The sequence below is a fragment of the Mytilus edulis genome, chromosome 12, assembly GCF_963676685.1.
Source record: "Mytilus edulis chromosome 12, xbMytEdul2.2, whole genome shotgun sequence".
In the NCBI taxonomy this organism is placed as follows: Eukaryota; Metazoa; Mollusca; class Bivalvia; order Mytilida; family Mytilidae; genus Mytilus; species Mytilus edulis.
This window is the reverse complement of record NC_092355.1, coordinates 24,184,015-24,198,951: the sequence shown is the minus strand read 5'-3', so window position 1 is coordinate 24,198,951 and position 14,937 is coordinate 24,184,015. Positions and strand designations below refer to the sequence as shown.

General features: G+C 31.5%; 1 protein-coding gene across 1 annotated transcript; it reads left to right on the top strand.

Moving 5' to 3' along the window:
* Positions 1-1,221: 1,221 nt before the first annotated feature.
* On the top strand, positions 1,222-12,877 carry LOC139497524 (solute carrier organic anion transporter family member 2A1-like). The gene is made up of 10 exons (XM_071285751.1): positions 1,222-1,278; positions 2,651-3,351; positions 4,157-4,243; positions 4,984-5,169; positions 5,904-6,068; positions 6,673-6,856; positions 7,412-7,550; positions 9,566-9,723; positions 10,426-10,490; positions 11,691-12,877. Exons 2-10 carry the CDS (start codon positions 2,700-2,702, stop codon positions 12,047-12,049), a joined length of 1,995 nt encoding a protein of 664 aa, XP_071141852.1. The 5' UTR covers positions 1,222-1,278; positions 2,651-2,699; the 3' UTR covers positions 12,050-12,877.
* Positions 12,878-14,937: the final 2,060 nt, after the last annotated feature.

Here is a 14,937-nt window from a genome sequence, read left to right as displayed (position 1 = left end):
AAGATAATGATATATGATGTCAAAGATAATATACAAAGTAGTATATGTATACTTTGTAAATAAATAAAGAATACATTGGTCCTTATAGGGAAGATACCAGGTATACTGTTTCAGATAATACCCTGTACGTCAACATTTAAAAAGGTACGTGTAAGTAATCTGGAGTGTTTATAAAACTATATTCTTGAGAAGCAAACCTTCTAAAAATATGACTGATTGGTTTTTACAATCTTAACGTCAATTGACAAATATCTTATTCATTTTCAGGTTGAGAATATGTATACTTGCTACGGAATGTTAAGCATGCATCAATCAATTAAATACATTCTTAGGTGTAACTGTCTTTAATCGTGTTTTTTAGCCAAGGCTGATATGGTAAATGTCAGACAGACTTTCATCACTGTGTTTAAGTTTTAAATAACATGTGTATGCATGAATAAAGGTAGAAAGCGATTGTTTGAAGGTCACACCACATTTTTATACTATATAACGTTTTATCGTATTTAAACCATTGCACCAATTATGTTTGTCAAATTTGTTGTATGCGTAAAAGTCCAAAAATGTATTCAATTATTAGAAGAAAAAAAAACTATTTTAAAGCTTACAAATTTAGCAAATATATATCCATTCAACTATGGATAGGTCAAAAGATGTTACGAAAAGTAAGTTGTACCTTTATGCATCTGGCCTTATCATTCTTTCCATATCAACCTCGGTTAAAATACAACATCAAGCCATTTCATTTCACCTCTCTTCTTTGATGTCCAACTCATATAAATTTTGAAATGAATGAGAATGTTGAAAGGAAAATCTTTTTTTAAAAGAAAACAGGCAAATAAATCAAAGGGGCCCTTTATAGCTGCTCGGTGTGAGCCAATTTTAAGGCTCCGTGTCCGTAATTTGACCTATAATGGTTTTTCTTTTACTTTTGTACCTCGGATGTGAGTTGTCTCATTTGCACTCATACAACATCTTCTTATATCTATATATACGAAAATATGGGTTATTAATTCTGGTCTTGTGTGTTTACGTGTTTAAGCAATTTTTACTAAGCATGTCATGGCAGACAAAAAAGCCGAATATCACCTTCGACTGGATAAATAAATAAATAATCCTAGTCAATAAAGATCAAGGCCCAATGTAGGATATGAATATGAAAGATAACGGTATAGTGTCACAGATTATATAATATATACTATGTAAATAAATAAAGAAAACATTGATCCTTACAGGTAAGATAACAGCTATACTACCCTGTGTACGTCAACATTTAACAAGGTAAATATTGCAGTTGGAATTTTGTAAATATTATTTTCCTGCACATATTATAAGTTCTGTATGTCCTAAAAATTGCAAAATGCATTGCCACAGAATCAATAATTGTTCAATACGAAATTTAAGTGCACGTATACTCGCTAGTTCAAAAGTTCATAATTCTATTTTTTATCGTTTATTTTGAAACAAAACTTTAATTCACTAATTAATTCATATTATTATATAACTCACTGCTAAACAGAATCAAATAAAAGTATAATGAAATGTATTGTGAATTGTATGGTATTGTAAAGTCATAGTTCTCCGTCATAGTACCAACGACCTCGTCTTATCTGGTTTTATACAGGCACGTTTTAGTTCCGTATAGTGAAACCAAAGTATGATTTGGTTTTAAAGTTTGTGATTAATTCAGGACGACAAGGTCAGTCAGTTTAACATGTGAATATTACTAGCAATTATACACGGTTAACTCAACAATTGTCCACATAAGAACATGCCTGTACACAGTGATGTGTTCACGTGTTTTATTGCAAAACTTACCCATGCATTTAAGTATAAAAAGGCATGTTAAATTTTAGGTTTAGTTTTAAGCATCGTATGACTTTATAAATTTCCATACCACTAGACACGAAGAATCTTTCGTTCTGAAATGCATTGCATACCTTAACAATATAGTAGTTTCGATAAAATCTGTTCGCGATCTTTTGTTGACACATTATTCTCTTTCCTGACTCTTATCACCATAAACAAATGAATATTCATGGGAATACTCAACTGCGATTATTTTCTCAAAGCAAAGTTGGCCAACCCTCCCCTCTTTTCTACTGTTTTTATTTCTCGTGAAGCAGTAAAATATCCTACATATCCACGTTTAGCTTTTTTTTTAGCAAAAACAGATTTTTTCCACTTGTAGCAGTAACTAGCTTTAGTGAAGGTTGTTTTATGTGAAGATTTTAACCGACAGAAATATATCAATAATATGTTTCAGGATACATATTCCATACATTGAGAATGAAGGGTCTAGTTAAATGAGCTTTAATTAATTCAGGTTTTGGACTTTTTGTAAGGTGTTTGGACTCCTTGAGATTTCCCCTATGCTACAAGGGCAATAAATTTGGACCCAAATCAGCCATATTTTTTTCTTTTCATTGAAGACTTCAATAGCTTATAAAAGGTCATTACCAAAAGTTAAGCAAATTCTAGATTCATTTTCTTATAGTTTGAGACCTAAATAAGCCAATGCCAAACATAAGGTAAATGCCCGAGTCAGACTTTTCCTGCCATTTCTATAAAATCAATTATCTTTTAGCTTATTTGGCTCTTATAGTATGCTCTTCTTATTATATATTTAATTGAAGTCAATTTTGAATTACAGATTTGTTTTACCTGGCTACGCCCTTAGAACATACATCTGATAAATAGTCATGGATACAGAGATACAGTGTGGCATTGGTCGGTTTAAACCGAATTGTTTACAATGTTTTGCAACTATGAAAATCTTTACTGTGTTTTATTCAATATCGGCTTTAATGACATCGACACTATCCGTTTACATAGCATCACAGATTACAACGATAGAAAAACAGTTTGGATTTACTAGTACCCAAAGTGGTCTATTAATGAGTTGTAATGATATTGGTTACTTGGCTGTTACTCTTTTTGTCAGCTACTTTGCCGATAAAGTGCATGGCCCTCGCGTTCTCTCATTTTCAACATTATCATTCGGTGCAGCCGGAATAATTTGTGCAATACCATACTTTGTTTCACCAATGTATTCAAAATCAATTTTGCCGAAAACTTCAAATGGTAGTCGAAGTGGAGATTTCTTTGCTAAAATGATATCATCAGGACAGCTATGTGAAGCGTCATCAAATTTCGACCAATCACATTCCAATATGAGCTGCAGTTCAAATTCACATACGTCGGTTGGTGTTGCTAACGAGTTTACACCTGTTGCCATGGCAATAATTGCCGTAGGAATGATTCTTCAAGGAATTGGCAAGTCTCCAAGACAAGCTTTTATCACTACGTATATCGACAACAATGTTAAAAAGACACAAACAGCTGTTTATGTTGGTGAGTTATTCCAAATGCTATGTATTTATTATTTGAGACAATCATTTTACAAATTTTCAATATGCAAAACAGTTGGACAGTCATTTTAACAATATGAATACATTTAAAAATACATAGATATATTTATATATATATATTGATTACACGACATTCACTCTTAAATAGATAAGTTATGGAGATGTGGTAATATTTCCAATGATACAACTAACCTTCAGCATTCAAATGAAGCGAAAAGATATAGGCCTTTGTACAGGTTTCAACAAAGAGGAAAGCTCATACATGTACCGTATAGTCAGATGCTGTGTCTTTTATTATTACAAATTGAAATGGGAAACGGTTCAAACTTTTGAAGGAGAAAATCAACGGCTTGAATTATTACAAAATGTATGACAGGCATCAACCAATCCCAAACACCAAATTACCTGATCCTGACGAAACGGGAACATAAAGAATTTGGCGGGGCTAAATACGTTTGTTAGCAATCGATCTTTCACAATCTGAAGAGTTAAATCATTGGTAAGACATATACCTATTATTCGTCTAAATTCTATCCCCCAGTTATCCTTTATAAGAATGTTGCCACACGCAGGAAAAGGAAGAACATAGCATCCAAGGGAATAATATTTTTTCTCTATTCAGTCTGATGGAATAATAGTATAGAATTTTTAATGGAAAAATGACAGATAAGCAGGATCGATGTACCAATGAAAATCATTCTCAAAAACAATTTTAACTCCGGATCCATTTGTATATTCTTAATGTTTCTTTGGGCAACGTCTTGTAAATACATTATGTATTGTAACAGGTTTTGTAATGGCAGTAGCTATATTCGGACCGGCACTTGGATTTGGACTCGGTGGTCTGTTCAGCAAAATTTATGTAACTTTAGAAGGTAGGTTTTTATAATAGTTAACTTTGACAGAACACATCACAAACGTCTCATCGTAGTATAGGCAAAGTAAGTCGCGGAGAAACAAGTTGAAACGACAAAAAAAGCAAACTTACGAGGAATATTATTTTGAATTATATTTATATTGTTAACATCTTGTATAGCATTTTCAATGTAACTTCTCAAGAATATGTTCACATAAGATATACATCATAATATTGATAAGTTAAATTTAAACATTTTTTATTGTTCAAAATGGATAAGAGGATAAGACACAAGTTTATCAACGCTGTAACGTTTTCTCCAAAATTAAAATTGATTGCTACTTAGGTGATGTAAAAGCTTTCACTAAATTATTTTGTGTTCTAATGATTGCTGTGAACATATCAACAACAAAAAACAACGCTTTCTATTCTAGTATATAAAAAAAACCAAGCGAATTACCACTTCAAAGTTCCTTATTGTAATGTTTTACAGTTTCATTGCATCTTGTGGAGAACTCGTGCATTCAAAGGTACAGTTTTTTCGTCCTTTTTTTTTTAGAGTTGTTTGATAAGAAATCATACCGCATCTTTCTTTTTTCGATGATAGAAACTCAAAATTACGATTTAATATATTCATGAATCCCAATTTCTGTTAATTAATTAGTTAAGTTGCAGTAGAAATTCGCTAACTAAACTAATTAAAAGAAGTTAAATTGCATAGTAATTAAGGGAACTATGAATGTCTGTAAATAATTGCAGATGTTGATATCTCGCCGAGAGATCCTAGATGGATCGGCGCTTGGTGGATTGGATTTTTAACATTCGGGTTAGGGAGTATATTAACTGGACTTCCTGTAATGTGCTTTCCAAAACGATTCCATGTGAAACAAAACAATGTGAACACGAAAGTAGTGAAGAAGAAAAGAAAAACAAGAATGATAGAAGGTACAAAAAGAAGAATGATGAACTTTAACTCAAAGATAATATAATTTAAAAATTATTGAAAATAATGATACATAAAATACTTTTCTCTTGAATAGACATAATCATACGTACACAATTTTTGTATTGTTGCCGAAGATCGTATTCCAAATATCCTAATAAAGATGTTTAACAACAGCATACATTTTTTTAACAATTAATTTATTCATGTTAATTGAAGCTATCAATTTGCTCAAGACTAAAAGAAACTATTTCGTTTATACACTCTGTATTATTTAAAAAAAAAAAAAAAAAGCGCGACGCTTTGTCGCGGTATGCAGTTAAACTTAGAATACTAATAAATAACCAGAAGATTCTGTGTTTCAATATCTAAAACAAGTGTAATTATGCTTTATATTCTATTTGGAATTGTAAGCAAGGTAATATAAATCAATGTGCATAAACACAAAAAATTTATAGCACAACAGAACAAATCAATATGAAAATAATTTCTTCAAATTTTTAATATGTTTTAAAAAAAATCAGATGTGATATGATAGTAAATGATAACGTATTTATCGAATCTTAAAATCTTGGATTTAAGCAACTTTAGTTCAGTTAGCAACTATATTTGACATTCTCATTGGAGTTGTGAGTGAATCAGTGACATTATTATGAAAGAGCATAACATAGTGTAAGGCATTGACGCATATTTTTTTCAATTTTCAAAATGTGCATTTTAATTTGATTAATTTCAGAATTTTTTAAAGATATATATGGACTGCTTCGTAACAAACTGTATGTGCTGATCATAGTTGGTCGATGTTTGATCCTTATTTTAGTCAGCGGAAGTGTTGCATTTGGACCAAAATACATTGAGACTCAATTTACCCTGCCTGCTTGGAAGTCGAACTTAGTAATAGGTACCATTATTATTTAAACATTTAAATTACAGAGAATTTACAAATTATGGCAGACTATTTCCTATTCAGAATTTAATTTTCTAAAACACCATGTTTAGGCGTTTTCTAAATGTTCAAAGAACATACCACATTAACTCTCAAGCATTTAATAGAATTCGATCATTCAGGTAAAAAAAAAATCAAATGGAATACCATACTAAATACCCTTGCTACGGTTAACCTGAAGAGTTTTGAACGAACTAGTAGCATACATTATAAACTTGGAATATTAGATGGAATGAATATTGAAATCTTTTGTCGATTTATTTATGATCTCTGCTATATTTTATTCTTTTTTAAAAAAAAGGTGATATATGCATTATAATACTACAAAACAACACATTTTATATAACTTGATAAAAACATGACAAAGACTAATCCATCTTAACATACATTTCATCGAGGCGATGACGAAATTTTCTAGGTTTTTTTTCGAGAGATATTACTCTACACTTCCACCTTCTCAGATACTCTTTGTTTGAAATTTGAGTTACCACGCGGAATGTGAAGTTTATTAATCATTTCAGCTTTATACATAATACTGAATAATTTATATTTATTTCAGGTGTGACTCGCATCATTGCAGTATCTGTTGGTACTTTTGTTGGTGGATATCTTACGTCTAAAAAGAGGATTTCACCGCTAGGATGTGGACGATTAATCGTTATTCTGTCGTTTTTTACCATCGTACACTATTTGATACTCATGTTCCTGGGTTGTCCGACTCCAAAAATTATTGGATACGACAGGTTTGCTTACTTTTATTTGGAATTTAAGTCACTATTAAATTTATGTAGAAATAGATTCGTTTTTATCATTTTAACCAAAACCAGTAACATCAGAAAATGGTGTAGACTATAAGAGTTTTAAGACTGTTAGGTCATTTACTTATGCGTCTTTATGACATTGAACTTAATTGACTGCAGTTAAAGTGTACCAATGATCTTGAGTTAACCATTGTGGTAGTGAGTATGCTAAAAATATGTCTTAAAACTTAACACAACTTATTTATGTTATTAATGTATACGTAACTCTATTAAAATTAGCGACGGTTAAAGAAATGGTTTTATTCAAATATATGTAGATTAACGTCAAGCGTAAGGTGTCATTTTTCGATTGAACTTATCCGAACCCATATAGAAATGGGACTAACACAATATCAAATATTAAATTTTGAGTGTAAACATTTATGCATTAAAATTATACACTAAATCCTGTATCGTATCCGACAAGTGCCATTCCAATTTCTGGATATGTGACATATTCAATTATACTCATGTGTTGATATTTTTTTTCAATTTCAGAAATGTTAGCAATTCATCGGAAATCTGTACAAAAAGTTGCAATTGCAATTCTGAAGGCTATTTTCCTGTTTGTGGTTCGGATAATAACAACTACTTTTCACCTTGTCATGCAGGTTGTTCAAGTATATCAACATCACAGGTACATGCATCCTTTATTGATAAGACTTAAACGTGGGTACACAGGAGACAATCAATACCAAGCAGTCACTGATAATAGACAACACTTATGACCACAAAAATAGGAAATCGTATGCCTTAGTAAAATAATGGTAGCAAATAACGATGAAACGCCTTTCAAAACAAGAATAAAAATCAAATATTTCAATATCATCAGCCAAAAAGCTACTCTTACAGTAATGTTGACTTCTGTACTATAGCTGTCCAATATAATAAATTACATAGTGTGCTGGTGACCTAGTTCGAGTGAATCCCCATTATGGTATTATATTACCCCAAATATATTGTTTTAGGTCGGTAGCAAGCACACTATGTAACAAATGTTTCTTACCTTTTATGCAACAATGTGGTATATAGACTTAAGGCCTATCATTGTGATAAGTTGTCAATTAATATCGTTAAACCTACTTCCATAACTTTGTCTGTTGAAACCTTTAAAAATGTTCCACAACATCCTGTTGTTTTATAATATGTAAGGGTAACACTACTTCTAATTGTGTACTGAAATAAGCCCGCTTACTTACTCAATATTGAATAAATATGTTCTCCATGCAGTTGTTTTTAACCAACCATATTCCCAGAAATTATAAGAGGTTAGATAAGAAATGACAGATACATTTTTTTAGAAAAAATGTAATATTCATCTTTTTTTCTAATCTAACGTATATTAAGAGTTTTTTCATATAGCCCCACCATGATCTCATTATCGGTTGTGTGCTCACTATTGTGTCTCTGTTCATAAAGATAAGCTGCTGATATGAAACTTTTGATATAAGACTACACAGATTGTTTATGATTCCCAATTACAAGGATCACAAAGCAAGTACTAAGATAAAAATAATTACAAATGATCAATGCACAGACCGTAAGGGGAAATACAAATTGATTAGCAACATGAGTTACTCCACAACAATAAAAAAATAATAATAACAAACTTCGGGCTTTGGAGGCAAATCAAGAATGCAGCGGAATCAAACATGAATGTAAGCGAATAACCTCCCACCAATAGTCTACAAAACAAATATTTTATAACACAACCTTAAAACAAACTGTTTATTATCAACTTAAATGGATAAGCTCAACAAATCAGTACTTTAAAAAAAAATCGACAAATGGAAAGCACAAAAACAGAATACAACAAGTTAATCATGTCATCAATTTATAACCAATAATTGCTTATTATCGATAAAGATTAAACATTGACCTTCATGGTTTTTTGGGGAGGATCTTTTAGTGACCTTTGATGGCATCTGCTTCGTATCCTTAACTGACATTCTTTGGTCGTGTTTCTATGATACTAAGGTAATCAATTCATAACACTGAAAGTGGCGTTGTACCATCCATATAATGTCCACACTGGCGGGGTCCAATTAAACCCTTCTTGTCAACCACATACTTGCAACTTTGTCTGGGTTTTGCCTTTCATTAGGTTCTTTTCAGTTTGATCACCTCTTCAATGTTTAAATTTAATTTGGGTCTCGAGCATCAATCAATATCTTAATTTTTAACATGTTTATCTGGTGCAAAAACGTGGGTAGCGTTAATGTAATAATGAAAACTGCGCTCTCAAGGTGTCTCTTAGACAGTCTGGATTCTAATGTTCAGACCTTTTGTTTTCTATGATCTGAAATATTTGAAAACGAGCGTGCCTAATTATTTTCGGTATATTGTACATGAGTCGTTATTTAATTTAGAACTGTTATTCATATGTTTGTATGTTGAAGAATCTTATTTAATTACTCTCTCTTAAAACTATGTGCTTACTTTGGTCGTGAACCGGAAGTTATACTTCGACCAGACAGCAACAAAACATACACGCAAATCCGAACGATATATAGATTTACTGTTTGTTTTAAGCTCCATTTTGGCTGCATTAACGGAAAAACCTGAGGTCTTACTACACACACATCAATCAATATGTTGACAGCCTAGTGGAACAATGTGACAATATAAATAATGTTTTATTTCTACTTTCAGGGTTTTACGAACTGTACTTGTATAGGTCCAACAGCGACAGCTAAACCTGGTTTATGTTCTACTGACTGCCAAATGTTGGTTCCATATCTTATTGTCACTTGTGTGTTCAGTTTAATCGAATCATTAGTTATTATGCCAAGTTTCATATTCATGATAAGGTGAGCTTATACTAATGACAGTAATTAAGTTTATTCTTATTGTTTTTCTGATTATGGGTTTTTACATCGCACCATTGTGTTTATATTCATGTAAAATACATTATAGTAAAAAGTTCATTAACAGACAAACGTCTAGATTAAGAAAAGGCGCAATGACTTTGACCAGGACGAATTAAAAAATGCTTTCAGATAAGCTTGGTATGTACCCTGTGAATCTTTAAAACACAAAACATAAAAATGGACAATACCAGCATGACTTCAATGTTGAATACCATTTGCAGGTTCTAGTTTCTTCCTTGAAAATGCAATGGATGCTGTTATATGAATTGTAAAGAAATTGAGTTTCATTTTGTATTAATATGGCATGCCTTCAAATCTCTCAGACTAATGTTTTTACCTAATATGATTGTTCATGACCACATGATGGAAAGCCAATATCTATAAAGTTTACAAGCTTGTCGTAAATAAGAAATCTATGAATTATAAATTATTTTAAAAATTGTGTAAACTTCTTTATTCGGCACGAAAGTTAAGATTACAAATTATGAATGCATAAAAGTTGTTTATATGTGCTTGTTTTGACTTGTTTGTGTTGTCAGTGGTGTCATTAAATTGTGTGTAACTTTGCCATAACATTTTGTTTATATTTGTGATAAAATAATTATTCATTCATATTTGATACATTCTGTTTCCTGTTTGTAGATCGGTTAAAGAAAATCAGAAAGGAATAGCTATAGCTTTTTCAGCATTTATTACAACTTTATTAGGTATGTAATGAGAAAGTTTTGTTAACATGCTGTAAAATTAAGTCCTTATACCATCAATTTTTATCAGCCCTGAGATTTTCGATTGGTCCTGTCCATTATTTATTTTGCATCTGTCTTATCAATGACTGAACTTTTGGCGCAAATATAAAATTTCAATCCTGGTATCTATGACGAGTCGTCTTGTTCATTCTTTTAGATAACTGCAAGATTGTATTGGCAGTATTTTATATTTTTATTTATTTCAATGACCGTATATTTTTCCTATAACAGACATGCTGTTATTTCTTATACACGTTTAGGTCGCCATATCAAATATCTTCAAAAAAAGAAACAGTATTACATGAAGGCAACACTAAATGTTTATCTTTTGAAATGTATCGTTCATCAAAATCAAAAGCATAAACTTATGCTTGGAAGTAAACGAACATCATCTGAAAGAATACCTTTAACTTCATCATTTTGAAAATGATATCTCGACTAATATTAAGGTAAAGTGATTCATATTGCCTTTCAACAGATACACAAATAAATCTTTACAACGGATCTTTTCGATTTTACAATTTCAAAACTTAAGATTGCATTAAAACCTATAGATTCATTAAAACAATTGGACTCTTGTTCATATTTTCCCTAACTGTAACTTTTTAGCAACGACAGTCTGTGCAATTTAAACTTAGTAAGGCAACTGTGATCGAGCAATTCAACACAACATGTAACAGAAACTCTTAAGTCTAAAAAGACATTTTTTGGTTGATACTCAAACATTTTATTTACAAAATAATATCAAGCTATCGAAAAGTTGTTATAAACAACTGTCATAAAAGTCTGTGGCTTGTCTAGCTATAAACAAAAACAATATAGGTACTATATCCGTAATATGGCAGTTGTTCCTCATTTGACAGGTTCCGTTGATTGATAGCGAATGATTTTGTCAGTTTTTGTTTGACTTCACCTCGGAGTTCAGTAGCTTATTATGCTGTTTTTACTGTTCCAAATATTAAATATATGTAATGCAAGTATGCACTGAAATGCACTGTGTTGTTCAGAGACCTGTTTTGGATGGCTTTGCTCTCTAAGAAATTAGAAAATTTTAAATGTTTACTTATCGTTTTTCATTTTTCTTTTGTATTAATAATCATACATATATATGTTGAAATAATTTTCAGCTTCGTTTGTGAAAAAAATATACTAATATTTCAGGTTGGTTCTTGGGACCTGTTATCTTTGGAGAAATTATTGACATGTGTTGCCAAATATGGAGCTCTCGGTGTGGAGTAAAGGGATCATGCGCGTTATACAACAATGTGAACTTCCGGTATGCTGTTTATGGTTTCAGCCTCATACTGAGATGCATTGTTACAATAATAGACATTATTGCTTACTTAATTGCAAGAAAGAAAACAGATTGGAGTACTGGAGAAACAAGACGTGAAAGTAAAGTCGATCTACCTGAAAAACAAAGTTTCATCGTAGATGAAGGAGATACTAATGGACACAATAGTTACATCAAGACAATTCTAGAACATAAGGATATTAACGAAACAAAAAATCTAAGTTAATATTATCAAAGTACAATGGCTTAATACACTTGAAGTCCCATATTGACGTTCAACTATCCGGCGATATTTTAAATACCCTTCTTAGGCATGTCGACGATCCGTTACCATACGGCATTTGACTTACTCAGCAATGATAGATGGCGTTAATTAGTCACACTTGACTGAATAATCAAAGACTTTCAAGTTAATTAATTGCACGAAACCATTTTAAATAACGGTCTAATTTAGCTAATTATCAATCGTACAAATGCGTCACTAACACAACGATATAAAAATTATGTTTTTATCTTTGTAGATCTCTGTGAGCTTATTGTCATAATAAACAAAATGTATAACACAATTTGCAAAATTTTCTTACTATTCATTCAGCAGGTGAAGACGAATTGTAAATATCTCCGTAACTATGAATACAAAATTATGGACGTCAAAAGGCAGCAGTATGACGATAAAACACATGTAGACAAATACAGTTCTCTGCAACTGCTATGACACAACTTCAGTATTCACATGGTTCACTTGCCTCGAGTCAATTAATTTTGGGAAATCATGAGAGCATCACTTATAATATATATATATATATAGAACTATAACATATCTTAAATCTTTTTGTGCATATGGAGTGTTTCAAACAGATGTTTTTGAATTACATTACCAATCGCCGTTATTGTTTGTTTGAAATAAGCTGTTTCACAAATTAAGGAGTGAATCGTCATTGTTTCCCTCTATTCATAACAACGAACGCAAATATTATCGCATTTACTACGTGTCTATAGATTACAATTAAGATTGATTGTACTGGTTTTTTCTGCCATACATGCACATTTCGTCATTAAAAGAGGGACGAAAGATACCAAAGGGACAGTCAAACTCATAAATCTAAAACAAACTGACAACGCCATGGCTAAAAATGAAAAAGACAAACAGAAAAACAATAGCACACACGACACAACATAGAAAACTAAAGAATAAACAACACGAACCCCACCAAAAACTAGGGGTGATCTCAGGTGCTCCGGAAGGGTAAGCAGATCCTGCTCCACATGTGGCACCCGTCGTGTTGCTTATGTGATTACAAATCCGGTAAATAGTCTAATTCGGTAGGTCACATTAATGAAAGGGAAGGGGATTGTAGTTACGACGTAAGGAACATATCCGATATCATTTGTGAAACGGTTATTCCATAACGGTCAACCAACTCGTGATGGCGTCCGTAAATCTGTCTATTGATACTCACGGTTTAATTATTTAAAAATTCAAAATATTAATAAGAAGATGAAGAGCTATAACCCAAAAGGATAATCGTTTCGATCACAGAATACATTATCAAATTTTAGAATATAACTTGTTTAATTCGTTTTATGGTTTTTAAGGCGCTATGTGAAGGTTTGTTCACAGATAAACCTGCTTTATCAATGTTTTGTTCGACTTATACACTAATAATTTAAGACTTTATGAATAAGGAATGGCATATAACAATGTATAAGTCTGTTTTTTTTATGTTTTATTTACATTTACATACACAACAAATGTTTGCCTCATGCCATATTTGTAAGCGTTTACTAGATGATTTCACAAATGGTCGTAATCAGATTCATCTGCCCCTCAATTGCATGAATGTATGTTGTTGTATTATAAGTTTGATCATTGTCCATGTTGTCATCAGTATTTCCCCCGGAAATATCATATATATTGCTAGATTCATCACCACTAATTCGTCTAGACTGATTAAGGCTGTAGTAATCACTCTCATATACATTTGAAGATCTGTTTTCGTCCTTGTTCTGGTTCCCATCTGTTTTGATATAATCTGGTATCCTGTTCTTTACTACAACCGCATATGAATTGTTGTGTGTATTTGTCTTACCATTTTGGGTATTATCTCTCGCTTTAAACTTTATATCATCATGATCATCGCACATGGTTTCACGACAATTAGTTTTCAAATTATTGTCAATAAATTTTGTTTCTTTCTCCAGATCAAAATCAATGTCATGATAATTCGGATCAGTTGTTTTAGTGATTGAAATAGTGTAATTATCTGCTTTTTCTTTAAATGGACCTAGATGTCTGAGAAAGAATCAATAAAAGAAAAACACATTTTAGAATTACAGTTTATCTAATCATGCTAATTTTTTTGTAAAATGTTTGTTTTTTTTAAATAATTACATATTCATTAATACATTGTAATAATCTAATACAAAATTATAAAATAAACATAATTTTAAAAACAAATTGTTTAACCTAACAGCTAAGAGATTAAAAGAAGATGTAATTTAGGTTTTTATTCAAATGATGTGCTAGGAATGATATCCTGAAGGTCATTTTGTAATATGGAAGTATATCAAATATACAAATAAACTCATCATAGGTTCCAGGATTTAGATTTTATAACTGCGCCAGACGATCGGTTCGTCTACAGAAGACTCATCAGTGACGCTCAATTAAAAAAAAGTTAAAAAGACCAATTAAAGCACGAAGTTGAATACCCTTGTTATGATCTAAACACTACCACAAGGATAACACAGCGAACGAACAAGGATTAGTCGACATTAAAGTCTTGTGAAATCGAACTGTTTTACCAGTACGGTGTTATTATTTTTATTAAATAAACCGCTTACAGTTTGAATTTATATATATAAATTAACAACTATATGTCACCGTACGGCCTTCGACAATAAGCAAAGCCCATACCGCACAGTCAGCTATAAAAAGCCCCGAAAGGTCTTTCTTAGAATTCAATTCCACCACCTATCATGTGCATTTATACTGGTTACATTCCAAAGTTATGTCTCCATGAGTTCAAACATAGACATCATATCTTGGAATCAGTACGTAAACAAAACAAAATTCTATGAAAAATATCTCCCAAAAAAGCCGTGGGTTTTGTT

Coding starts and splice junctions, on each gene's coding strand:
- LOC139497524 (XM_071285751.1), top strand. CDS start 2,700: ATGGATACAGAGATACAGTGTGGCATTGGTCGGTTTAAACCGAATTGT. Junction 5,170..5,903: donor AAAAACAAGAATGATAGAAG/GTACAAAAAGAA, acceptor GATTAATTTCAG/AATTTTTTAAAGATATATAT. Junction 10,491..11,690: donor ATTTATTACAACTTTATTAG/GTATGTAATGAG, acceptor CTAATATTTCAG/GTTGGTTCTTGGGACCTGTT.